Source organism: Neoarius graeffei, chromosome 20 (genome assembly GCF_027579695.1).
Source record: "Neoarius graeffei isolate fNeoGra1 chromosome 20, fNeoGra1.pri, whole genome shotgun sequence".
In the NCBI taxonomy this organism is placed as follows: domain Eukaryota; kingdom Metazoa; phylum Chordata; class Actinopteri; order Siluriformes; family Ariidae; genus Neoarius; species Neoarius graeffei.
In genome coordinates, this window is record NC_083588.1 from 15,175,511 (window position 1) to 15,202,701 (window position 27,191).

Genomic DNA, 27,191 nt, shown 5'->3' on the forward strand with positions numbered 1-27,191 from the left:
AAGCAGGGCTGTGAAATAGAAATGACAAAATCCGAGGAAACAATTTTAGCAGGGGGTCTGGGGGGAGCAGCTGAACAGATTTTGTGTATATTGATAGATTTGAAGCATCTCCTGAAAGCAAATATTTTCTCAACCATGCCATTTAATTTGAACTGTTTATTATTATTATTATTATAAATTGAATTATAAATGTGAACAAGATGGTCTACCTGGTAATCTATAGTTCGACAGCTTCAATTTCACCAATTCCGCATGTTTTTTTCCTTTAACATGGTCAACCAAACGCGTTCTTCCACCAGAACCGTACTTCACATCCTGATGGCACAAGATGCAGTAAGCTTTCCTCGGTTCTTTTATCTTCCGTATGTGCTCATTCACTACCGACTTTAAACTCCAGCCATCGCCAATTCCATGGATTTTTGATGCCGTTTTCCTTGTCAAATGTTTTTGACATCGTCGGTCTCACCGTCCTCCCTCTGAACGATGTCCCTCCGTGACACGGACATACTGCGAAATTCTCCTTTTCAAAACCGTTGATATCGAAAGCATGTTTAAAGAGCACAAGATTCGCGCCGTGGTTTGTAAGCATGGCGCAAATGCCGTAAACCGGTCTGTCATTGTCGCAAAAGAAACCTCTCCCCCCATTTTTATTGCAAAATTAGATGATTTACTAAAATTATATTTTTGGCGGCCAAATTCGCGGAATTCTGCGGATTTTTCACAGCCCTGAATAAGTGTTAAATGTGATTTTTAGCTTGCGTACCCTGATTGTAAAACAACCCTTCTTTGAGTGGGGTGCTGACCTCTGTACTTCTGATGCATTTATGTTGTTTTTGAGTGACCTCCTCTCGGCGGAGGTGAGGTGGAGCGAGAGCGCTCGTTGTTGGCTACCAATTCATTGTGTTGGTATGGATTTTACGGCGCCTGATATAATTCGCATCGTTTCATTGTTTGTGTGGGCACTACGTGTCCATACTGAGGCACAGCTCTAGTGCGGATGTTCTAAGCACTGCTTGCGACGCTCCACATAAGGTCCTGGCTAGTTTCCTAATTAATTATCGAGTTCCACGGCTGTATTTGCAAAGTGTTGTTTGTAGGTTAGTGTTCTGTCAAGCACAACTCCAAGGTACTTGGGGTGTGTTTCTGGTGGAAGTAGAGCATTTGTTGCTTGTATCTGCAGTGTCTGCTTTGCCAGGCGGTTACTGAGATCAAAGAGTTGTTACGGTCTTTGTCGTGTTCATTTTAAGGTACCAGTTATCAAAAAAGGATCGGATGGCTTGTGCGTCTTGGCTGAGTATGGTCTCGAGTTCATTTGATTGGTAGGCAATAGCTAGATCGCCGACATGTCCAAACTTAAGAGCTGCTGTTGCAGGCATGTCACCGATATAGACGTTAAACAGTGTTGGTGCCAGGATTGAGCCTTGAGGAATGCCATTTTTTATTACCTTGCTTTTACTGGTGTCTTTCCCTAGGCATATACAAGTTCTTTTCCCTGACAAGCTTGTAGTGTGTATGGCGTACTGTTGTCTCGGGTGCTGATCTCCCTCCCTGCAGGACACGTGACTCTGAAAAGCAGCGAGTAAGACTTCACCATGTGGCTGTTACTAGGCTCAAACTCCTGACTGTGCACCGTGATGGTCGGCCAAGTTCCAGTCTTCAGTCGCGGGTTCAACGGCACCTGCTTCTTCCCTGTCGGCACCTGTTTTATGGGACAACTCACATCCTGCAGACGTAAAGAAAAGAAAAGGACAGACAGACAGGTACAGAGACAAACAGTCACTCCTGCACATGTCAACGTGAACCATTCGTCTTGTAGCCCATGCCATGTTCAAATACCAAAAGATTCCACACTGTGGTACTCCCAACTTTCACAAAACACCGATGTCATGGCTGAATCCAAGGGAGTTCTGTCTAAATGTAATTTGAAGTTATAGGAAAATGCCATCACTCTCAACAATTCTGTCTGGGCTCCCCAGCTTGTAAAATGTGCTAGTGAAATAATTGTGAATCTCATTGCCAGGACAGTAACTAGGGCTGAACGATTTTAAGAAAAAAATTGAATTGCGATTTCGATTTCAACCACGATTTTTTTCTTTAAATCAAGTTTCAGTGCAAATTAATTAATGCAATGAATTCCATAAAGCTAATGCAAGAATGAAAACTGAGGTCAACAGATTTCAAATGTAGGCCTGTTTATTAACATTGAGTGCCTGAGGAACAAGTTATAATAACTTAAAATAAAAATAAAAAGAGAGCCATCTTTCTTAAGTAAACTTTTGCGTCTTTTACTTTTCCCATCTACAACATATCAGACATAAAAAAGGTTGATCAATGGCTCAGCAGCATCAAAATATTGTACTTTTGTAAAAGAATGTACATAAGCATTATAAATTATAACTAGAGCCAACAATTCCCCTGTGGGAAATAAGAGTGATGCAGTGGCTGTAGCAGTCGCTACTGCAGGGCCCCTCCCTCCTGTGTGTGTGAGAGAGAGAGAGAGAGAGAGAGAGAGAGAGAAAGAGCAGCCCCTCTCCCACCCGCGCTCAGACAAAGAGACAGAGAAAGCACAGTTTCTCCTCACAGTGCTCCCTCCAAACAACGGGGATTTACACGAAAACGGAAGGAGATATTCACAAAATTCTTTCACACTGAGTGCCACAAGGCTTTCCTGAACGTAATTTTTTGTCTGTAGTGTAAAAAATGAGGACAATTTATTGACGAAACAAAACATGGGTCAGGTTAGGAGCACTGAGAAAAACCGCGGCTTTGACGATCCCAAAATCGTGTTGTCTGAGATCGCGATTTTCGGTCGAAAACGATAGATCGTTCAGCCCTAACAGTAACAGTGAAGAGTCCCAACCCCGTTTGCTGTTACTGGAGAGCGATACCTCTTGGTTGTTCACAGGGGTGGGACAAATGTGTTCGGGATATCGTTTGATTGGACACAAATTGAATGAGTACAGAACATATTTCTGGGAAAATTGACTCTCACACACACCTCAAAATATTGGAATACCGTGGAAGTTAATTTTTTCGTAATATATTTCAAAAAGGTAAACTTTCATCTCTTCTATATTCATTTCATGCGAAGTGAAATATTTCAAGGCTTTTTTGTTTTCATTTTGACGATTATGGCTTACAGCTCATGAAATTCAGAAATCCAGTATCTCAAAATATTTCATTTTGAGTAAAACCGTATCTCTCGGTCTCGTTCAATACACACACCCAGAATCATGGGGAAAGACTGCCGACTTGACCGTTGTCCAGAAGATGATCAACACCCACCACAAGGAGGGTAAGCCATATGACATCACTGCTGAAAAGGCTGGCTGGAAAAGGTGCACAAGCAACAGGGATGACCGCAGCCTTGAGAGAATTGTCGAGAAAAGTGGATTCAAGAACTGGGGAGAGCTTCACAAGGAGCAGACTGGGGCTGGTGTCGGTGCATCAAGAGCCACCACACACAGACGTCTTTAGGAAAGCGGCAACAACTGTCGCGTTCTCTCCTAAGACCAGATAAGACGCTTCTGACGCCGTCTCCGTTTCAGGAGGGGCTTGATATTAGGAATGCGACAGTTGTAGCCCCTTTCCTGAAGATGTTTGTGTGTGGTGGCTCTTGATGCTCCGACACCAGCCTCAGTCCACTCCTTGTCAAGCTCTCCCAAGTTCCTGAATCCACTTTCCTTGACGATCCTCTCAAGGCTGCGGTCATCCCTGTTGCTTGCGCACCTTTTCCAGCCAGCCTTTTCAGAAATGACCTTCTGTGGCTTACACGATTGCCTTCTGGACAACTGTCATGTCAGCAGTCTTCCCCATGATTGTGGGTGTGTGTACTGAACTAGACCGAGAGATACAGTATTTATACGGTTTTACTCAAACTCAAAATGAAATATTCTAACATTTTGAGATACTGGGTTTCTGATTTTCAGGAGCTGTAATCATCAAAATTAAAACAAGCCTTAGAATCTTTCACTTTATTTTCAATGAAAAAGGAATATATATGAATGTTTACCTTTTTGAATTAAATTATGAAAAAAGTAATACCGTATTTTCTGGACTATAGAGCGCACCTGTATATAAGCCGCATCCGCTCTATTTAAAAAAAAAAAAAAAAAAAAAAGATATACAAGCCGCACCGGGCTATAAGCCGCAGATATCTATGTTGAAAAATTAGATATTTACTGCATGTACAGAACGATTTTGTACTGTAAATGTACATGTATGTACCTGAACAGATTCTTTCCGAACAATGCCTTTTAACACGGCAGCAACTTTGCTGATTAAAACGGAACAGAACCAAGAGAAAATAACCGGTATTTATTTACCTTCATTTCTCCTGTGTTTGAAACCACAAGTCACTTTAATCATCTTCGCTGGATTTGAAAATAATTACCAGTTAGTAATTTGTCGTGCGTGTTCTATCTGCTAAAGATCTGCTAATTCTTCTTTGCATTGATTTTCCGTCTATCTTATTTTTGATTCTACTTCCGGTTAGAGCGCCCCTAGCGGTGGAAGAAAAATCCACAGAATAGCCGCCTTTGTATAAGCCGCATGGTTCAAAACCTAGGAAAAAAGTAGCGGCTTATAGTCCAGAAAATACGGTAACTTCATGATACTCCAATATTTTGAGACGCACTAGTACACACACATACAGGCTTATTTGTGTCTACAGCACGAAGAAACACCAATTTCAAATGATATTATTACTTTAAACGTGGCCTACTATGAAACACGGCTGTGTGTGGGTGAGAGCGTGGAGGCGGTTACCTTCCTCTTCTTATGACACACTTTGATGAGCAACACTTCCAGCGACACAGAGCTCTCCTCGTTTTCACAGTTCTGCGTCTTATCTGAAACGTTTTATGATTCCGTTATTAGCTGCATACGTTACAATGGCTGCAGAACAAGCTACAGAGAAAAAGGAGTGGCGCTTATAGAACAGAAAGGAGGACATAATGACAAACAGATAAGGGTAGACAGATAGCTACTGACAAACTAAAGGAAAGATGTTCCATTGATTGCAGGGTTTCTGCAGGCTTGAACAAGTTCAATTTAAGACTTTTTAAGACCATAACAGGTTAAATTTAAGACTTGTGTCGCACAAAAAAATAAAGAAAATTGGGAGAGCCTGAATTACTTTCAAAATAACAAAATTTATTATCATTCACCAATGAACTCACTACATCCCCAGGGTGCGTGCTTGCATTAATGAGGAACTAAGTTGCAGTGGAGCCAAAGACATCCCGCAAATCACTTGAGGATGAGGCATTCGATTCCGTACGGTTTGCGTGTTGTAACGTTACAGTTCGCACGGAGTTAGCTGATAGACCGTCTCGAGATGTGCTTGGACCTGACAACGGTGAACAAAATTGAGTGATGGCATGCGATTGTTGCAGACTTTTATGGGCAGCCTGGTGCTTCTCCGCTTTCGCGTGCGATTCCAGTGCCTTTACACCCAGGGTGCCGAGTTTGAGTGTTCTTTTGCACAATGTGCAGTACGCCTCAAATGGATTGTTTGGTACACGTTTTAAAGGAACAGTCCACCGTACTTCCATAATGAAATATGATGTTCTCTGAATTGAGACGAGCTGATCCGTACCTCTCCGAGCTTTGTGCGACCTCCCAGTCAGTCAGACGCGCTGTCACTCCTGTTAGCAATGTAGCTAGGCTCAGCATGGCCAATGGTATTTTTTGGGGCTGTAGTTAGATACGACCAAACTCTTCCACGTTTTTCCTGTTTACATAGGTTTATATGACCAGTGACATGAAACAAGTTCAGTTACACAAATTGAAACGTGGCGATTTTCTATGCTATGGAAAGTCCGCACTATAATGACAGGCGTACTAACACCTTCTGCGCGCTTCGACAGCGCACTGATACCTTCACTCGGAGTTGTACCATTTTTTTTTTTTTTTTAGACAGGGCGGACGGACCAGGGCATTCGCCCGCCTGGCCGTGCCCGAAGAGGAGTGAAGGTATCAATGCGCTGTCGAAGCGCGCAGAAGGTGTTAGTACGCCTGTCATTATAGTGCGGACTTTCCATAGCATAGAAAATCGCCACGTTTCAATTTGTGTAACTGAACTTTGTTTCATGTCACTGGTCATATAAACCTATGTAAACAGGAAAAACGTGGAAGAGTTTGGTCGCATCTAACTGCAGCCCCAAAAAATACCATTGGCCATGCTGAGCCTAGCTACATTGCTAACAGGAGTGACAGCGCATCTGACTGACTGGGAGGTCGCGCAAAGCTCGGAGAGGTACGGAGCAGCTCGTCTCAATTCAGAGAAGAACATATTTCATTATGGAAGTACGGTGGACTGTTCCTTTAACCAGTCTACGAAATCATTGCGTTCAAACCAGCAGTCGTTAAACTTGCATTTGCCCATTTTGCTACAAACCGTGACAATCTCCCTCGCTTCTTTTAGGCGCTACTGTCTAAATGCGCACGTACCATGCCCTGTGCATCACCATGCCAACCGGGCTAGACGCCAGATTCCACTGTGTCTCATTTGTAGTTTGCAGCGTAGCCTACTGATACTAAGTAGGCCTAGCCTATATGACTAATTATGAATATCACCAATGCATTTAACAAAAAAAAAAAAAAATTGAATGGGGTAAATGGACGTAAGGATTTAAGACTTCACAAAATTACATTTAAGACCTACAATGCAAAATATGCTCGCATTTTAGACTTTTTAAGGCCTTAAATTAGGATTATCAAATTTTAGACTTTTTAAGACTACGCGGACACAGAGATCGAGATCAAATTTGGTCACAAGACACTTTCCTGCGATAAAGCAGGTACTGAGTCTCTAATATCAGTTTTTCTAAATAATTACGAACTGACTAGAAGCAGTGGATTTGTTGGCAAAATTTTGTTCGGAATCCTTACAGGGGGCATATTATGAAAGACTGACTTTTTCGAGGCTCGTGCACAGACATTTGGGTATCCGAAATAAAACTATTTCGGAAAACATGGGCTTCAACAAGCCGTTCAGATTCAGCTCCGCTTTGTGGTATTTTGACCAAACAATGTCACAGACATTTCATTAAGACCTCAGGGAACGGTGTCAACTTGTGGAAAAGGGGTATAATGGGTCACCTTCAAAACTGCAAAATCTATTTTTTACTGTTAATTTTTTCTCCTTTTCTGTTTTAAAAGGAGTTATTTTTGTCGACATTAATTTTTTTGTAAAGCAGGCTTTTTTGTGTGTCACATTGTGTATCAAAGGAATGTCGGATATCTGCATCATATCATTCCGTAGACGGTTAGGCAAACAAACAAACTCACCATTATCTACAGTGTCTTGCAAAAGTATTCACCGATTTATACAACATGCCTACAACTTCAAAAGGTGAAAGTTGTTTTATTGTGGCACAAACAATAATTAAGATGAAAAAACAGAAATCTGGAGTGGGCATAGGTATCCACCCCCAAAGTCAATAATTTGTAGAGCCACATTTTGCCCATTCCTCAAGGCAAAACTGCTCCAACTCCTTCAAGTTAGATGGGTTGCGTTGGTGTACAGCAATCTTCAAGTTATGCCACAGATTCTCAACTGGATTGAGCTCTGGGCTTTAACTACGCCATTCCAAGACATTTAAACGTTTCCCTTTAAACCACTCCAATGTAGCTTTAGCAGTAAGTTTAGGGTCATTGTCCTGCTGGAACGAGAACCTTCGTCCCAGTCTCAAACCTCTGGCCGACTCAAACAGGTTTTCCTCCAGAATTGCCCTGTATTTACTGCCATCCATCTCTCCTTCAGTCCTGACCAGCTTTCCTGTCCCTGCAGATGAAAAATATCCCCACAGCATGATGCTGCCACCACCACGCTTCACTGCAGAAATGGTGTTGGGTTTGTGCCACACATGGCATTTCCCCATGGCCAAAAAAAAAAAAAAAGAGATTATTTTTAGTCTAATTTGACCAGAGAATCTTCTTCCATGTGTTTGGGGAGTCTGCCATATGCTGTTGGGTAAACTCCAAACGAGTTTTAAGCAGTGACTTTTTCCTGGCCACTCTTCCAGAAAGCCCAGCTCTGTAGATTGTACAGCTTAAAGTGCATACCACGGGTAAATTCAGGAGCAAGATCAATGTAATTCTCCTATTTTATATTAAACTTTGGTCAAATACCGTAAAATACCAAATAATAGCCGAGTTCCAATTAACCGCCGAGTTCCCTTTAACGGCCGGGTGTACGCGTGTGTTGTGACAAATAAAGGCCGGTTCCGAATACTCGCCGGGATCTTAAAAAAAAAAAAGCGTCCGAATGTTCTATCTAGAATCTTGAGGCCCAGCACTTTTCTGGTTTTCTGGTGTTTAAACGATTTTGCATTGCATAGTTTTCTACCAAAACAATATGAATGAATGAATGAATGAATGAATGCAAAATGAAATTATTTCTATAATACTGTTTACAACATTTTGTTACGCAGGGGTGATAGCGTTCCGGCGCGCCGTGGCTGGGGGAAAAAAAAAAAAAAAAAATCTAGTTCGCCCATTGTCCTGTGTCATTCTGAGATGCGCAGATAGACAGTAAAGGGAATTCGGAATTCCCTTTACTGTCTATCTGCGCATCTCAGAATGTCAGAATGACACGTAACTTACACGTAACTTACGTGATAATAAACATGCCATTTCAATGTTATAATCTTGGTCTACCGTAATATTTCTTGAGGAATGCAACTCCGTAACTTTTGACAGATGTCTTAGCCAATTACGTTTGACATGGGTGTGTGGGATATCACTTACGTCATCGAATGAGGAATACCCCTTTGGGTATACCCAACGAAAGCCAGCGTGTGTGGTGACATTGAGGACTGCGGGTTTCCAAGGTTGGACTGCTGCTTCTGTTAAACGACCTAAATTGCCGAATGCATGCGTCAAAGCACACACTGAGTTTTATTAAAGACCTTATACCATTTCACTTGCCCTTACCCATTCGGATCTGGAAGACGCTTTACAAAAAAGGTGAGCGCGTTCTAACATGCATTTCAGTCTGCTCGCGGCCAATCTAATCCAAGGGGCCTTTTCAACAAGTAATCTGTCGTGCAAGTTGGGCAGAAGCACGCGTCAGGCAGGCAACATGTAGGCCTACAAGTCAGTAACCTATTCAACTAACTTTCATCCGAACTTTAAGTTTTCTACGGGGTCGAGCCACCGTACCAACTCACTCGGGGAATAGGCTCATATCGGCCAAATAGGGAGACGTCTTGGAGAGAAACGTGAGAATGCAAGATGACCGTATGTAGCCACTGCAGGTCACTTATTTTTCAGCATAAGAAAAAACCCTTTGGTTTGACACTTCGCACCCTAATTATGTTGCTTCAACGTCGCGCCCTCCATGCAATTTCAGATTGACAGACATCGCGAAGCGCAAAGGGTGGAGGCTGCATGGGTGAGGGTGATAGCAAGTGACCATAACTTTGCAGAGTAATTAAATCACAGTGCTGCGCACAGACAATGGTGTGGTTTCTTGATTATTTTGTAAAGCATGCACTTAACTAGTCATTAACAGGAAAAGGTGTGTGATTTATCCTTTATCCACCCCGACTGTGCCATGCGAAGATGCATTCTGCGCGTCTTCAAAATTCCCCGAAGTCGGCACCGTGCTATCTGTAATCTAACTCTAAACAAACTAAGTTATACTGGTTAAAAGTAGGCCTATCTGAGAATGATTTTTTCCCCGTTTTGAGGTAGATTTTGGGGAAGGTGTTTGTGAAGAAGGAATTAATCGCCTGTTCCAAATAGCCGCCTAGTCTCTAATACGCGCCGGGTCTCTTACGTGATTGAGACAAATAATAGACCGGGCTATTATTTGGTATTTTACGGTATGTCACATTTTGCATTTTCTGCAATTTTTTTTTACCTTGCGCAATACCAGAAAAATTCAGTTGAAATCAAGCCATTTGAGTTGAATTGGTCCGCCTCTGAAAAACCTTGGCATTTGGATTTCCCGGCAAACATTGATTTTCGTGACGTCGCGTGCGGGACGCCTCCCTCTGAATCCTACGTCAGCGCTGGTTTGTTTATGAGAAAACGACCTGGTGGTTTTCTACAAATTTCTTCAACGTTATCGCGTAATTATTAAAATGGTTCACAGATGTATCGTAGGAGGGTGTAGCAACACCAATCTTGATGGGATTAGTACTCATCGTTTTCCAAAAGACCGGACAATGAGAGAGAAATGGGAGCGCTTGGTCTGTACAGGCTGTGCACTGAAACCGTGCAAAGCTCGCGCAGCTGCTGGCGCTTCCGCAGGTGACGTCACGAATCTGGCTCCAGACTCCCTTGGGATTTTTCCAGACGTGTTTTGTTATTTTATTTTTTTCTGCTGTAGACAGATGGCCTTGTGCAAAATTACCCTTCTGGATGAGTGTGTAAAGGGACATACTTTCATATATTAAAAAAAAAAAAAAAAAAGAAATTGGTCCAGAATATGCATTTTAAAGTGGTGCTATGGACAGATACTCCCATCTCCGCTGTGGATCTTTGCAGCTCCTTCAGTGTTATCTTTGGTGTCTTTGTTGCATTTCTGATTAATGCCCTCCTTGCCCGGTTTGAGAGTTTTGGTGGGTGGCCTTCTCTTGTCAGGTTTGTAGTGGTGCCATATTCTTTCCATTTTGCTATCATGGATTTAAGGTGCTGATGACAGGTTTTTGACATCTTTGGCGATGTTTTATAACATAAAAAGTAATTCCCGATGATCCATATATTAATTCATGAAGGCGCCTATTTTACAAGTTATGATAAAAAATGCGGCTATTTGGGCAAATTTGACGGGGCTGCAGCACCCAGGAGACGAAAGAGGAGGAGGAGCTATATGACGTCAGCGAAAGAACCTTCCTCCTAACTTACCAGTTTATTGTTGATGCGACAGGTGTTCAGTTTGTCATTATTAGTATTATTATTATACATTATATATATATATTTATTTTAGTTATTATGCCTTCGCATTGTGTTGCCGGCTTTTGCTCCAAAACCCACAAGGATGGGGTAAGTTTATTCAAGTTTCCCAGAGATCCCGAGGTGCATGCGAAGTGGGTGAAGCAAGTCAGGCGCACTCGTGACAAGTGGGAGCCCTCACCAACATCCGTCCTGTGCTCTGAACACTTCGATTTGGATTGTTCTGACACCCTTCCCAGCTTAAAAGAATCTCTTGGGTGTTCAGTTCAGCACAAACGTGTGTTACTACCATCAGCAGTGCCTACACAGTGTTGCCAGATTGGGATTTTTCCCGCCCAGTTGAGCGGTTTCAAGTGCATTTTGGTGGGTTTTGAACATATTTTGGGCTGGAAAACATCAGCAGTATCTGGCACAGATACTGCTGACGGTTTCCAGCCCAAAATATGTACAAAACCCACCAAAATGCACTTGAAACCGCTCAACTGGGCGGGAAAAATCCCAATCTGGCAACACTGCCAGTATTCCGGAGGGGGTCTACTAGTAGCTATGCCGGATCCAAAGACAGTCCTCCTGTCAGAACATGTGTTGTGAAACGACATAAGATAAAGGTACGTAGAGCTATAGATTCTACATGATAATCATAAATGTAATCATAAAGTCGGCGTGATATCAGTCGTGTATTTGCTTGTGAAAGCTTGCGGCTTTCATGTAACTGCCGCCTAGCAACGAGAGGCAAAGGGTAAAGAGGGTAGGCTATCATAGATTCTATTCGGAAGAGATCAACACAATTCTAGACTCCCAGAAGAGGAAGAGCTAGCACTAGAGAGTTCACCGGCGTTTTCATGCGCCATTTCCATTGAGTAGAACCGCCAGTGAACCGCAGCGTGTTCTTCCGCTGACGTCACAACATGGCCGCGAGCCACAGACCCAGTTTTCTTGCGCAGTGCAATTAAAAGTTGGATATTTGCGTAACAACAGCTTCTTTTCACGTAATTATAACAGAAATCTAACATGTTTGCCATGTTGTATAGTTTATTTAAGAAATTGCATAGAGTCATGTTCGTGTCATCAGATCTTTAATGGTGCTCCATGGGATATTGTTTATAACCCAACCCTGATCTATACTTCTCCACTACTTTGTCTCTGACCTGTTTGGAGGCTCCTTGGTTTTCATGTTGCTTGCTTAGTCGTGTTGCAGAGTCAGGGTCCTTCCAGAACAGGTGGATTTATCCAGACATCATGTGACAGATCATGTGACACTTTGATTGCACACAGATGAATCTTAATCAAGTAATTACGTGACTTATAAAGGGAATTGGTTGGACCAGCTCTTATTCAGGAGTTTCATATGAAAGGGGGTGAATACCTCTGCACACTCCAGATTTCTGTTTTTTCATCTTAATTACTGTTTGTCACAAAAAACAACAATTTGCACCTTTAAAGTGGTAGGCATGTTGTGAAAATCAAAATGGTGCCCACCCCCCAAAAAAAACCCATTTTAATTCCAGCTTGTAATGCGACAAAACACCAAGGAGGATGAATACTTTTGGAAGACACTGTACCTTGTGGGACAAGCTCTTAAACAGTGAAAAAACGTGAGAAGTCATGCTGGGAGATGAAACGAGAAGGTAATATCAGGGTAAGAGCTGCACTTACCAACTTTATGGAAGAAGCCAGTGAAAGTGAGCTGCAGGTGTGACGTCAAACTGAGGAGCAATTCAACGACATGCATCATACACTTTCATACAAACCACAGATATCGCACACCTTTAAAAAAAAAAAAAAAAAGTTTGAATCAAGAGAGCAGCTTACTTGTGTGCCTCCTGATCAGTTTTCATCCTCGCCACTTTGCAGAGCAGATCGTCCAAGCTGAAATGTTTTCTGAGAGACAGACAGGAAGACACTGAGGCGCCGTCTCAAACATTACACTTTGTGGTTAGTTAGGTCTCGTGATGAAACATCAGCCAACGTATGGCTCAAACACTCGAACACACGGAGTCTGCTCTGACGCGACCCCCCCAGATGGAATTTGTTTAATGTTCTAATGCTCATTTTGGTTTCCGAAGTGTATTAAATGGGATACAGAAAGCGACATGATTCCTTTTACAACACAGTTAAAGTACTTGTTCTGATCAGTCATCCTGTCTGCAGTCACAAATTAATCACAGGGACATTTAGAGAAAAGGTCAAGTCAAAGTCCTTCCCGCGCCATGTGGCGCATCGGGCGGCGCCGATCTCCGTTTCCGTTAGCCTGGGCCCGCCCATCCTAAGTGTGACGCAACACGGGGGGCTGTTGCGAACTTAGTCTGGCAAGGCAAGCTATCTCCAGCTCTTCCAAGCTCCCGAAAAATCGGGAGCCAATCAACTTTGAGCATCTCCAACGGCCCTGGGTAGAGGCGTGTTCAAGGCAGTGACGTAGCAGAACTGCGACCGGAAGCCATAGATTGTTTACAGAATCTATGCCGGAAGCGCTTCATTCACTAGAAACATTACGAACATGGAGCAGCGGCAAGCCTTTGACACAGCGGTAGATGCTGTATTGAAAGCATTCAACGGGAAGTTCTCATCGAAAACGGAGCAAAGAGCAGCCCTGGAGGTATTTATTGAAAGGAAGGACGTTTTCGCCTTGCTCCCGACCGGCTTCGGTAAGAGTTTAATCTACCAGTTAGCCCCGCTAGTAGCCAAATCAATGGGGCTCAGCGAGAATCCTATCGTCGCGTCACATATGTCAGAGGAAAGAGTGATGTGATCGGTTTAAGCTTCGTCACAGCCTTTTCTGGCTTCGACCAGTAGCAAACTGAGGCATTTCAGGGAGGCGGGTCAACCACGCACTTTGGGAAACGGTTGGGCTTAATATCTACGCCAGACCAGTGCTCGCAGAGCTTTGAAGTTGCGTTAGCCAGACTACGTTTCCATAGCCCTCGGCCTCTCGCCTATTACATAGCTTGGGTTACAGTGGGGGGGCTGCTCCTCTGGTAACCACGAGAGTTTAACTCCCCACTCGCATCTGTATTGCAGCGTGCCTTGCCAGATGGTAGTAGGTACCATTTTTATGATGATCTTTGGTATGGCCCGACCATGAACAGAACTCACGATCTCCCGATCGAGAGGCGGACATGCTAACCACTAGGCCACTATCCGGGACTTTTAGAGAAGACGCGACACAATAAAGCTAGTATCTCACTGGGCTGCGACAGCTTGCGAATGTCATTCGCGAGAGAGTTTCAAAAGTGTCTTGAAACATTCGCGGGGCTTCTCAATTTCCTTGCATGAGTCGCAAAGTGTCGCTCCTTCGTCGCTGAAATTTTTGAACATGTTCAAAAAATTTGTGCGACAAAATTTCTCTCAAAATAGCCGCAAATGCGTCGCTGGTGTCGCAAAGCCGTCGCGAACCCTTCTCAAGTCAGTTTCCGTGAGGCTTCCTCTACTACTTCCCTGCCTGCCGAGGGAAAGCCGGGCTGCATATTTTATCGCAATTGATGCGTCTCCAACTTGTCGCAGCCCAGTGAGATACTGGCTTAAGCGAAAAAATACAGAATAACTGTTAAATATGTGGAAAGATTTTGTTGTGGTGATGCAATGACAGGTTATAGCAGTTATATTGCCATAACAAGAAGTAACTTATCACACAACATTAAATGTAACAAACGTTAAAATCAAAATTTGCCCTTCATTAATTGCAATTGAACAGTTGTAACTGTTGGACAACTACTGTGGCATAAGAGAAATGAGACACTCCAGGACATGCTGTTCGAGGAAAATACTCAACCCTGAGGTTCGTAACAGTATCACATTAATTATATTTCTTTATTACAAGGCTTTGTCGAATACTCAATTCTGAATGGCAAATTACGGCATTCTACAGTCTGTCATTTCTGTACGACAGACCATGCTATGGACCACGTTGTTAGCGGAAGCAATTAAATAAATCAATCAATATTGTCCAAATTTATAAATTTCTTTAGTAATAAGTAAGATAACGAGAATTAATGAATAATAAAAAAAAAAAGAGCAATAAGTGAGACAGTGAGCCGGTCATTATTACAAATTATTATACATGCAGGACACGTTTTCGATGGAATAAAAACGTGCATTCTATTCCCTTCTAGTGGGTTTCATTCATTTGGTTTGATAACATGCAATATTGTCGTCATATCCCTTATCCTACGTATATTACACCACTCTACCCCATGGAGAATGAGTGTGCAATATTGTTACGATATTGCACGTTGTCAAGACAACACAACGTCACACGTCGGACCTGACGCAAATATCCAGTGAGAAATTTCCGCACAACCATTTCTGTGTTCGCCGGGAAAGAGAAAAGACGTGTTGAACACCCGAAAGGCTCCCAAAAATTCATTCGATATTCTTCACGCATATTTACAAGAGAAAAACATGCCAACGGACATCGAAAAACTGGAAGAGAGACACGTTGGAGACGTAAAACTTCCGCGTCAGCGAGCGACAATTTGTAAACAAACATGATCGCCAGGTTTGCTTCGTAATATACGGAAGATTTGGAGAGATTTTTGGCTTCCAGGTCTCGCCGTTAAGTGGAGTTGTTGATGCTGATTTTAAAAGCAATTCATTAAGTATTCATTTACCGATGTAATTTAAGTCGGAGTGAAAAATATTATGGCGAGCGGATGTGGAAGAAGAGTCTGGAGATAGAAATCTTAATTTCTCAGTCGTTAGCCTGTACTACTTGCTTTCGATAGCACTGGCTGGACTGCTTTATTAGCATTCGCCAACACTACCGATGAATGCTACACCGGCTGGAAGGTGACGTCACTGCCATGCTGACAGCGCCAACTTGAAGGTAAGCTCACGTTAGCCTTCAAGAATGCGGATACGAGTGCATGTATGTATAATAATAATAAACAACGGCTGGCTTTTTTTCGTGGTCTCCAAGATGTATTCCATTCAGCTAGCATGATACTGAACTCGTCTTCGACTTTGAACAAGTCGAAGACGAGTTCAATATCATGCTAGCTGAACGGAATACATCCAACATACCACTCAAAGCCAGCCAATATTATTTAAATAAATCCCCTTCAAGGTGATTGAAGAGTCTTCCGCTTTGCATTGGAATCCTGCATCACCCCGTTGGGGTTTAATTCATAACAGCAGCTGTCTCGCTGCACATTATTCCTTACATGTCCCCAAGTGCTCTGGTGCTTATTTAGCATATACAGGACCAGTCTAAAGTTTGGATATATCTCATGCAGTGTTTTTTTTTATTTATTATTTATTCTTATTAATTAAAATACAATTCACGTCTTAAAGTAATGACGGAGGTCGTTTCTCTTTACTTAGTTGAGCGGTTCTGACATAATATCAGGCATGAAAAAAGGTGAGAAGGGTGCGCGAGTGGTGACGTGGCCTCTGGTGTGGTTTTATTTTGTTTGGGTGGTCCTCCCCCAGAATAAATATTATAGCCTTCTTACTAAGGCCAAGTTTACATTAGACCGTATCTGTCTCGTTTTCTTCGCGGATGCGCTGTCCGTTTACATTAAAACGCCTGGAAACGCCGGGAAATGGGAATCCGCCAGCGTCCACGTATTCAATCCAGATCGTGTCTGGTCCGATGCTGTGTAAACATTGAGAATACGCAGATACGCTGTGCTGAGCTGTAGCTGGCGTCGTCATTGGACAACGTCACTGTGACATCCACCTTCCTGATTCGCTGGCGTTGGTCATGTGATGCGACTGCTGAAAAACGGCGCAGACTTCCGCCTTGTATCACCTTTCATTAAAAAGAGTATAAAAGTATGAAAATACTGCAAAATACTGATGCAAATACTGCCCATTGTGTAGTTATGATTGTCTTTAGGCTTGCCATCCTTCCACTTGCAAGTGGTAAGTGATCTGCGCTGGGATCACACACACAGCGGCTCAGTCCCGAATCACTGCTTGTGCACTTCACTCGTACGCTCTGTGAGCTGCGCAGGGCCGGAGTGCGCACCCTCCAGAGGGCACTCGCTGTTCAGGGCGGAGTGATTTGGAGCGCAGGATGCCTGCGGAGCCGAGCGTATCCGTGTATTGGTGTTGCTGTGTGCACGCAAATCGTGTATTGGTGTTGCTGTGTGCACACTAATCGTTTTAAAAACGTTAATCTGATGATCCGCTGATACGGTCTAATGTAAACCCCACCTAAGTATACTGTATTGACATTTGCACAAGGACATACAGTACAAATACATGTAGTTATAGTGAAATTATGCCCTGGAAAAAAATGCGAATAATAGAACGAAGAAAGTGGAGAACACACAAGGAATAGTGATCATTTTTTCCTTTTATTTGCCTGGACCACCAGTGTCTCCATGGCCCGCTTTCGCCGAGTTGCCACGTTTCAGCCTTGCCCGCTTCTCTCCTTCAGCAGTCGGTTTCTTGGCCTGCTGAGCACTGCAAGTTGCTTGAGAGCCATACTTGCTCTGCTGCTTTTCCTCCTTGTTCACCCTCTGCTGGTGTTTGTATGTGGCTGCTGCAGAGTTAATGTTCTTGCACAATGTTCTGTCCACTTCCCCAAACTTCACGTTCTCCCTTCTAAAGAGCTGCATAGCTGTCTTCCCCCTGGACATCAGCGTGTACTTGACCGTCTGTATTGCATTAAATGTTTCCACGTTCATGTTGCCACTCCTTTGATCAATTACATCATTCATCAGACTAAATGAGGACTCGACTCTAGGTCCATGAAAGATGGAGAGGCAACACTTAACCAGTGCACCCAGGGAGGGGCACTTGTCTGGTTTGTCGAAGACATCACCCCACCACTCCACGATGCTCTCTCCGTCCTTGAAGCTGGGGATGGTCAGGTCAACACCGAACCGCACAAGTTCCCTCTGGACATCCTGGTCTGCTGGCAAGAGGTGCCCCAGCATACCACTCAGCCTGCCGAGATATGGAAGTACCTGCAGCTTTCAGTTCTTTTTAAATCAAGGCTGAATCCTTTCTTCTTTGCTGCTGTCTTTTATTAAATCAAATTTGAGACTTTTAATTTGATTTCTTTCAGCACGGACAGCACTACAAAATGGCGTCTCCACTATACAGTGCCCTATATAGTGAGTAGCGAGCCATTTCGGACACAGGGATTGTCAAAAGACACGCGCGCGCCCTCTTTCGAATGCTGACGTGATCAAGCCGGAAGTTTTGTTTGTTTTGATGGCAAATCAGGAAAGTTTGAAAAAAGTAGGAAATTCAGTCCGATGACTCAATCCAGCTTCCAGCGGTCTGGTCTGCACTCTGACTGATGCGTGCACGCTGTGGCCAGCAGGAGAAGAGGCGCGAAATGACGCTGCTTGCCCTTCGCAGCGAGATGTACTCGTCGCTATGGCGTCAATATCAAAGCAGGAGGAGGAGGCGCAAACCGGCACGAGCTGTCTATGGGTGCGAAGCGACCTCCTTGCCCTTTGGGTCAATATCAAACCCCCCCCAAATTTTTTTTCTCATCGGATCTACACGATTCACGTAGGTCACCCATTTTGGTTTCAAAACGGCGAATTTCGCCGAAAGGTGAGGGATTTTCATGCGTGTAATATGGATTACTACAGTTGTGGAATAGGGCTATTTACTGTATTTTATTTACTATTTGATCTCAGATGCATTAAGGCGGCAAGAAATTGCACTAATTAACTTTTGACGAGGCACCTGTTAATTGAAAAAGCATTCCAGCTGACTACCTCATGAAGCTGGTTAAGATAATGCCGAGTGCACAAAGCGTCAAGGTACACGCTGGTTACTCGGAAGAATCTAAAATACAAAACGCTGCTTTTCTAACACGTTCTTGCTTACCACATCTGTTCCATTTGTTACTTCATCGCTTTGATGTCTTCAGTATTGGTCTACAACAGACCTGGGCATTTTACGGCCCGCTGGCCGCATCCGGCCCTTTGGTTCATTCTGACCGGCCCGCGTAAGGTTAATTAGAAATTACAAAATAAACGTATTTTCTAATTTTACCCCATGCATGGACTGAATGTGCATTGCTTTTATTTTGAAGTTGTGTTCAACAAAAACGCAATGCGCGCGACATGAACATGACATGAAATCCCACGAAACCTAATCCCGCAATAACTACTTCCGTAATTTGTCCAGACCAACCACAAACTTGTACGTCATCTTTCAAACGGTCCAGCCAATCACATAGTGTGACGTCACCAGCAGGCGCCGGAGCCCGAGCCGATCTGTAGATCTGATACCTACACCGAATCGACTGATGATCATCTGTCAGCTGTGCTTCGCATCTCCACCTCAGACATTCAACCTGACTCTGATGCACTCGTTAAAGACCAACAGAGACTAGATTTCTCTCACTGAACAAATAAAAAACTGAAAAACACCAAATGAGGTGATTAGACTACAAATGTGGGCATCATTATTATAATATGATGCATCTTGCTTGATATTTGGACTAGAAAGACAATATTGTGATGTCTTTATTGTGTTTTGGGGTGAATGTGACTGAAAAAAATGGTACAAACGTTCACGTTTTGTTAACCATTGTTTTGGGAAATTTGATTGAATAAATTACATATTTTTTTTTGTAAGGCAACCTCGTTTTTTCCATACTCTTACCAGTCTTAGCAGCTTGTTTTTACTGCTAACTGCAGTAACTGCAATGTTATTTATTGCTTTATATAAATAAATACAATTAATATTATGCAGAATTTAGTTCAGCCTTTTGGTCCGGCCCTCCACAAAATTTTCTGTTTCTCATGTGGCCCCATGGAAAAAATAATTGCCCACCCCTGGTCTACAATGTAGACAACAGTCAAAATACAGATGAATGAGTACGGGCGTACAAACTTTTGACCGGTACTAGGGATGTCCCGATCCGATCACGTGGTTTCAGACTCGATCGGAATCGGGCATTACCTCCCGATCAGGGATCGGATATATATCTATATAATATATTCTCATTTTTAACACATCAATAGCTATGCGTTGGCACAGAGTGAGACCAGACGTCTTGTCTCAACACAGCAACAAAAACACGTGCGGCATGACATCACTTTGTAGCAGAGACGCTATTGGTTATTGGCTGCCCGTTGCCGGCAAAGTTGAACACGGAAGCAGTTCGAAGCGGAAAGCAAAGTATGTCTGTGGTGTGGCAGTATTTCAAAGTTGATGACAACATTGCCATAGCAAACTGTGAAATATGTAAAGCTGGAATTTCAAGGGGTAGACAGGAAAGGGCCGCATTTAATACAACAAACCTGATACGGCACCTGAAAAACAAACACCCGACACAATACAGCGAGTTTTTAGTGCTGTTGCAAACGTGTTGGATGACAAAAACAGGCTCAAACCTGAAAGGGTAGAAATGCTTGTTTTCATCAAGAAAAACGTTCATTTCCTTAATTGAAATTACTGTATACCACTGTGAGATGCGTTCTTAAAAGCAAATTACTGGCACTGTGGCAGTTTTTTTTTTTTATTTGTTTACATTCCTGCCAGGTATTTTAAGGTTATGTTTTTTAATTTATGTTATTTATTGTTCAAACTACCTCACGTAAGTGCTCTGTTTGCTAACGGAGTTGTTGGATGTTAAAATAAGGTGTTAAATAAAAAAAAATGAGGAACATCCTGGATCCGTTTCTTTCCTCGTCTTTATTATTTTTTATGGATTATAAGAAGTATCGGATCGGGACTCGGTATCGGCAGATACTCAAAATCAAATGATCGGTATCGGATCGGAGGGCAAAAAAACCTGATCGGGACATCCCTAACCGGTACTATACCCGTGTTCACGTTAAATATCAGCACGTCTTCATGATCCTAAACAGAACTGAAGGACGTGGTGCAATTTAGAAGTCGTCGTCATTTATTAAGCATTTGGAATGGAAACTCGCAAAAATTCTCACTCTCAAAACGTGACGAGTGAAGACATGTACAATTATTACCATGCATGATGTGAGAAAGAACTTCTCAATGACTTCTCAATCGTCAGAATCTATTCGTCGTCGTCCGCGGCCTTGAATTAACCTCACGCATCTGCCGTGAGCCTGCTTTGAGTTATCAGGAACTCCATATCACTCACCTGCTGCTCGAGAGGGTTTTTTTTTTTTCAGTTAGCGGTTTTGCCTGTATATGGCAATAGAACTGGTGACACTACAGGTGGTGAAGAGCGTGGAGCTTTGCTGCATTACTCAATCGCACTTCTCATTACATCGTTTATACATTACAAACAGCAACCAAAATTGTCGCCATCGAGAATTCAAGTTAAAACTTCATTTTTTTTCCCCCCTGAAAAAAAGATGAAGGATTTTCATTAGGTCGCAAACCATAGGCAAGTAAAAGACCCAGTGGACTCGCCCATGTTTTGGTAGACTAGAACCCAAACTGACCAGATAAACGAGAGAGAGAGAAAAAAAAAAGTGGCTAATATACCGTAATGTCAGGGCTCTACATTAACTTCTGAAACCACTTAATAATAATAATAATAATAATAATTAGGACTGTAACAATATGCGTATCGAAATCGAAATCGCGATACGCAGAGCCACAATCCGTGTCGCGATACAAGAAGGCAGAATCGCGGTACACCCTTTCAAACTTCTCCTCAGCCCAAAAACAGATGCGCTTCCAAACTTCAATTTATGAATACTTTACTTTTTATTTAAATTACATTTTAAACTTACTTAAATTACTTTTATTTTTTATATCTATTAGTAAGTCGTTTTTTCGCCGACCTGCGACAATCTTCTGCGAGTCACGCAACGTCCACACTCGCCACTGGCAGAGCGTTCGTTTCTTTTAAGCGGTCGCCATTCTGGTTGCGACGCGGGGAGCGAATCTGTAAACAAGCAGCTCATTGGCTGGCTAGGTGTGCCACAAGCCAATCACAATCACTTGACCGGAAAGGCATGCAGTGTTGCCAGATTGGGCAGGTTTAGGTGCTTTTTGGCTGGTTTTGAACATATTTTGGGGTGGAAAACGTTAGCAATATCTGGCAACACTGAAGGCATGTCTGCTTGGGCGGAAGCCTTCTGCGGCAGTTACATTTTGACACGCGAGCAATGTTTCACCATAAAAATTCCGTAATTTCCATCTGTTTTCCGCGATCACAGAAAATCATTGGCCCTATGAGAGTGAGACAGCCACCCCTATACCCCCCCAAAAAAAAATCTTAACGGATTTACACGATTTGGAAAAATGACTTTTTCAGAACCGAAAAAAACAGAGCTTCCGGCTCAACAGTATTTTGAGAAATAAAACAATCTTTGGATATACATTTGTTCATTTTTGCATACATATTACTCATTCTCTGCAGTGGTCTGAATTATTTGTTATTAAATAGTTAATGTAAGTAAATGTTAATAAGTCAAATTTACTACTTTAAAAATACATTTTAAAAAAATCGTGGGTGTATCAAATCGTGGGTCAAAAATCGCGATACGAATCGAATCGTGAGTTGGGTGTATCGTTACAGCCCTAATAATAATAATAATAATAATAATGTTAGATTTATATAGCGCCTTTCAAAAAACCCAAGGACGCTTTACAATTATAGACAAGGAAAAAAAATAATAATAAAAATAATTAAATAAAATAAAAAAAAGTCCACCAAGTAGGGGTCAGGATGTAATTCCCGAGGTGTAGCAGCCACAGTCCCACCAAAAGGCGCATGAAAGCAAGTCCCACATCTCCAGCACCGCCGCCGTCAGCCACATCGCTCGAACACCACGCCGTGGATCCACAAAGCGAGCAGAGAAGCTCCGCCATGCAGAGCGCTGGTGTGTCCCAAACCGCCTGCACAGCTGCTGCGACGCCACCTAGCAACATCGCTCGGAACATCACGCCAAACGTCAAAGCGCAGAGCGCTGGACAACCACGATGTTAAATGAGCAATGAGCTCACTGCAGTCCACAGCTGGGAGCGCAGGCATCACCCGTGGCAAACCAAGGCCTGGAGGGAAACCAACGCCCAAAACTGGGTCCGGAGCTACACCACAACCGGCGGACAAAACACTCAAACATCAAACTACACAAACACACACAAAAATAAATAAATAAATAAAATGAAAATAGAAAATAAAATAAAAAAGCTCTGGTGAGAAGCGGCAGCCAGAATGCGCATGACGTACTCTCAACCGGAAACGGAAACGAAAAAAAAAACATACACTTCCTGTCGGGCAAGTTGAAAGGAAATTTACTTGTCCGAAAGTGAAGTTGACTTGTCCAAAGAAAAATTTGAGAAAAAAACCACAAACTATTTGTAATAAACTAATTTCACCAGAATTACTTTAACACAAAAATCTATTCACTGCAGAAAAAATTGGACTCCATCAATCATTCATTTATTTATAAGAAACTGAAAACCAGAAAATTTAAATTATATATATTTTCGTTTTTAAATTATTAACTTTGAATATATATATATATATATATATATATATATATATATATATATATATATATATATATATATATCTCCTCCACTGATTAATTGTTGTCTAATTATTCAGTGTGGCTCCTGTATGGTATTTAATGGTTGCCAGGCTTTCGTCTAAACCGGGGAACAGGGGCGCTGCGCCCTCTTACTCTCAGCGTGCGCCCCCTTACCGAAATGCCGATTGAACCCCAAGTCACACTTAGGTCATGCACTTATATGCTACTGCACAACATGCAGTCTTTCTCAAAACGATCTTTTATCCGTGAAAACATCCCAGCAGCACCACGTGACAATGTGTCTGATCATCAAATACGTTATAATTACTCCAAAAATATTCCAATCATAGTAGATACACCGTCAGACGGTGCAAAAACAATCCGAATTGGCGTTTTCCAGACCGAGGCGCCATGTTGTTTAGTTGTTTACTTGTCGTGGCCGCTCTCGCGAGATTTGACATGGGTTACATACAAGGTCAGCTGACTTGTAGAGCAAGATTTCTCGAGACTGAATGACCTTTCACCCACCGGTGTGGGAGCTTCTGACAGTAGTTGTTCACGAGTTGTTTTTGTTGACACTTGGACATTTAAAGATGTCATCGCGGCACGAAAGAAAGCCAAAGACTGTCCGGGGCAGAAGATTACTTCTTTCTTTTTCAATGTTGACAAACAATTTGTTACAATTTCCCTCTCAGCCTCAGAATGTCCCATTGTAGCTTCGCACGAGGGGGGACGGACAACCGGCACCATCCCCCACGTCGCTTTGCTCCCTCGCCATGGTGAGCGCCCTCATACTAAATTTTTCTAGAAAAAACCCTGGTTGCGATGAAAGTTGCGGTGTTTTTTAGGTTTTTGTTGCGATTACATTGCGGGAGGAAGTGAAAGTTGCGAGAAATTCTTGCGATTTTCTCTTTTTGTGATTAAAATTGAGTGATATGTTAAATATTAAGTTATTACTGAAAAACTATTGATTAAAAAAAAACAGACACTGAGAAATGGTCCTATAAACAACTTTACCAATATAAAAGATTACCAGGACTACAAAAATGCAGAAAAATAGGCTTTACTTATCCAAATGCACCTGTGGGTTCAAAAGTTAAAGTGCAGAGAACCTCACAGCACAACATGAAGTTACCTTAAAATATAATATAAATGCCTCAACTTTCATGTAAGAAAAAAAACTATTAATACTAGTACTGTGTGCAGGCAGTCTCTCCTGAAGACTAAATTAAACAATAATTATAAACTAATAAAATAAATGGCTCAGGCTTCATAGAAGAAAAAAAAAACAATTTGAACAGAATCTCACAGTATGATGCTGAAGCTGCCTAAACAATGGAAAATAAAATACCATTTTGGCAAAAATGTTGGCATCCATTAATTTCTTGTATTAAGTAAAAAATAAAGTGCACACAGTCGTTCACTGTAAACATAACACACTTTCAGTAACAGAATTTAAGCCTACATAAACACTGACTCGCACATGCTGCTTCTCTTGAACGGAAACACGGAAGTAAGCAGTGTTGCCAGATACTGCTGACGTTTTCCAGCCCAAAATATGTTCAAAACCCGCCAAAATGCACTTGAAACCGCCCAATCTGGCAACACTGGAAGTAAGGCGGAAGGTAGTTTGTCGACGCCAACGATTGGTCAAATTTGCGGGAAAGTTGCGGTGATTGGATATAATTGCAACACCGCCCTGAATTCGCGGGGATTGGCTGAATTTGCGTTGATGTTGCAAATCGCAACATCGCAAAATCCTGGAGGGTCTGGCAAATGACCGTTTACTTTTCAGCTCAAATACACGAAGCGGTATTGACCGGTTTCGCAAGCGGAATATTGCGCATGCGCACATCGCTCTTTCCGAAGAGAAACATCCGGCGATTCATCAAAACAATATGTCGAGTGAGATGCTTCGGGAATCATGTGAATAAACTGATAAATTTGATATGTAACCCAAATATCGGCGTATTTTGGCACTTGTCCGATCAGACAAGTAACTGAGACGATGAACTTGTCCGACATAAAGGATCACTTGTCCCGGACAAGCGGATAACCGTTAATGTCAAGCCCTGCATAATGTACGGCGAGCTACAAAACAAAACATGCACGCAAATCATCATCCTCCTCCTCTTCTAGCAACGTGTCATTGTCTTTGTGCCCTCAACCCAACGTCAGCCAACATTTCAGTGGTTCAGTCCTCACACTGCACATAAAAGATATTATTGGGGTGTGATTAGATTTGTTATTTCCTCTCCACTTGTTTAACTGTGAGCTGAATGCATGAGCGTGATGCAACCGCTTTATGCTGCACAGCTGCATCGGCATTTCCACATACCAGCATGTTCCTGATTCTGCAAAGATCCTCTGCACGCTAATTAATCTGACGAGTAAAAACTATTTGACCATCAACCAGATCGTGAGTGTGTGTCGTGCAGCAGGTGGTGGGATTTGTAATAAGTTACAACACTGCACCACCGGGAAGCTCATTAAGAATAAAACATAATTAAAGCCGCAAGCGGCCTCGACGGGCCCTCGCGCCAGCGGCCAAGGGGGGCGGGGGCATGCGTCCCCACGAAATACCTTCCACAGCTTCTTCGGCAAGAGACATTACTCCCACAATGGCGACAAAGCACAGAATTGGACACATGGCAACAATAGGGTCTCGCACTGTACGGTGCTCGGGGCCTAATAATAATAATAATAATTAAAGCCGCAAGCGGCCTCGACGGGCCCTCGCGCCAGCGGCCAAGGGGGGCGGGGGCATGCGTCCCCGCGAAATACCTTCCACAGCTTCTTTGGCAAGAGACATTACTCCCACAATGGTGACAAAGCACAGAATTGGACACAGAGTACACGGTGCGCTGAGATGTTGTCATGGACAGAACATTTTATGCCATGGCTTCCCAACCAAATTAATGTATTTACCTCATCAGTCACCAAGCTATAGCTACATAGGATTGTCTTCTGTTAGACATCTATTAGTCTGTATGTAACGCTACAACACTTGCTCCCGACTGCCTACCCATTCCCCACAAGTCATGTGTGTTTAAGGCAACCAAAACAACATACTCCTGGTGCCTCATGACTGTAAACACCTCTCCTGCAACTGCTACAGCGCAATGAGCACCCCCCGACTGTAAACACCTCTCCTGCAACTGCTACAGCGCAATGAGTGTTTAAGGCAACCAAAACAACATACTCCTGGTGCCTCATGACTGTAAACACCTCTCCTGCAACTGCTACAGCGCAATGAGCGCCCCCAGTGGTCCACATGTCATGTGTGTTTAAGGCAACCAAAACAACATACTCCTGGTGCCTCATGATTGTAAACACCTCTCCTGCAACTGCTACAGCGCAATGAGCGCCCCCAGTGGTGAAAGTTCACCAAATTTGGTATACATGTCAAGGGACCTATGAAGAGTTGTTTTGTAAAGTTTGATCAAGTTTGACCAATCAGAAGCCGAGATATAAATTGTTGCCTGAAAACAGCGCCCCCAGTGGCAAAAGTTCACAAAATGTGGCACATATGTCAGGTGACGTGTTAAGAGTGTGCGTATCAAGTTTGATCAAGATTGACAAAATAGAAGATGAGATATTGATTTTTGAAGAATAAATTTTTTGGTTTCTCCCATGTCAGTAGGTGGCGCTATGCTGCACATGAGTGATTATGAGTTGGAAAAATAAGTGTCGACAACAGGAACGTACTATCAGAAGGTAGTGGTGTGAAGGAGAAGCATTATGGAATTATTTACCAAAAACCTGTTTCGGAGCAATTGCGTTGGCCAAAAACAGCGCCCCCCATGGACGAAAATTCCCAAAATGTGGTGTACATGACATGGGAGGTAGTAAGAGGGTGGCCGTGAAGTTTGACCAAATTTGAGGAAAGAT

At 42.8% G+C, this 27,191-nt stretch overlaps 1 protein-coding gene across 3 annotated transcripts in view; it reads right to left on the bottom strand.

Moving 5' to 3' along the window:
• The window catches only part of suz12a (SUZ12 polycomb repressive complex 2 subunit a), a 125,730-nt gene that overhangs the window by 76,781 nt on the left and 21,758 nt on the right, over positions 1–27,191 (bottom strand). For all 3 annotated transcript variants that reach the window (XR_009650830.1, XR_009650831.1, XM_060901307.1), the window contains exons 4-7: positions 12,721–12,789; positions 12,565–12,614; positions 4,768–4,850; positions 1,522–1,723 (exon numbers count right to left, since the gene is read on the bottom strand). Coding sequence is in view for 1 of the 3 variants with exons in the window: in XM_060901307.1 (XP_060757290.1) it covers positions 1,522–1,723; positions 4,768–4,850; positions 12,565–12,614; positions 12,721–12,789 (404 nt within the window). In the remaining 2 variants the exon portion in view is untranslated. The remainder of the gene's footprint in view (positions 1–1,521; positions 1,724–4,767; positions 4,851–12,564; positions 12,615–12,720; positions 12,790–27,191) is intronic.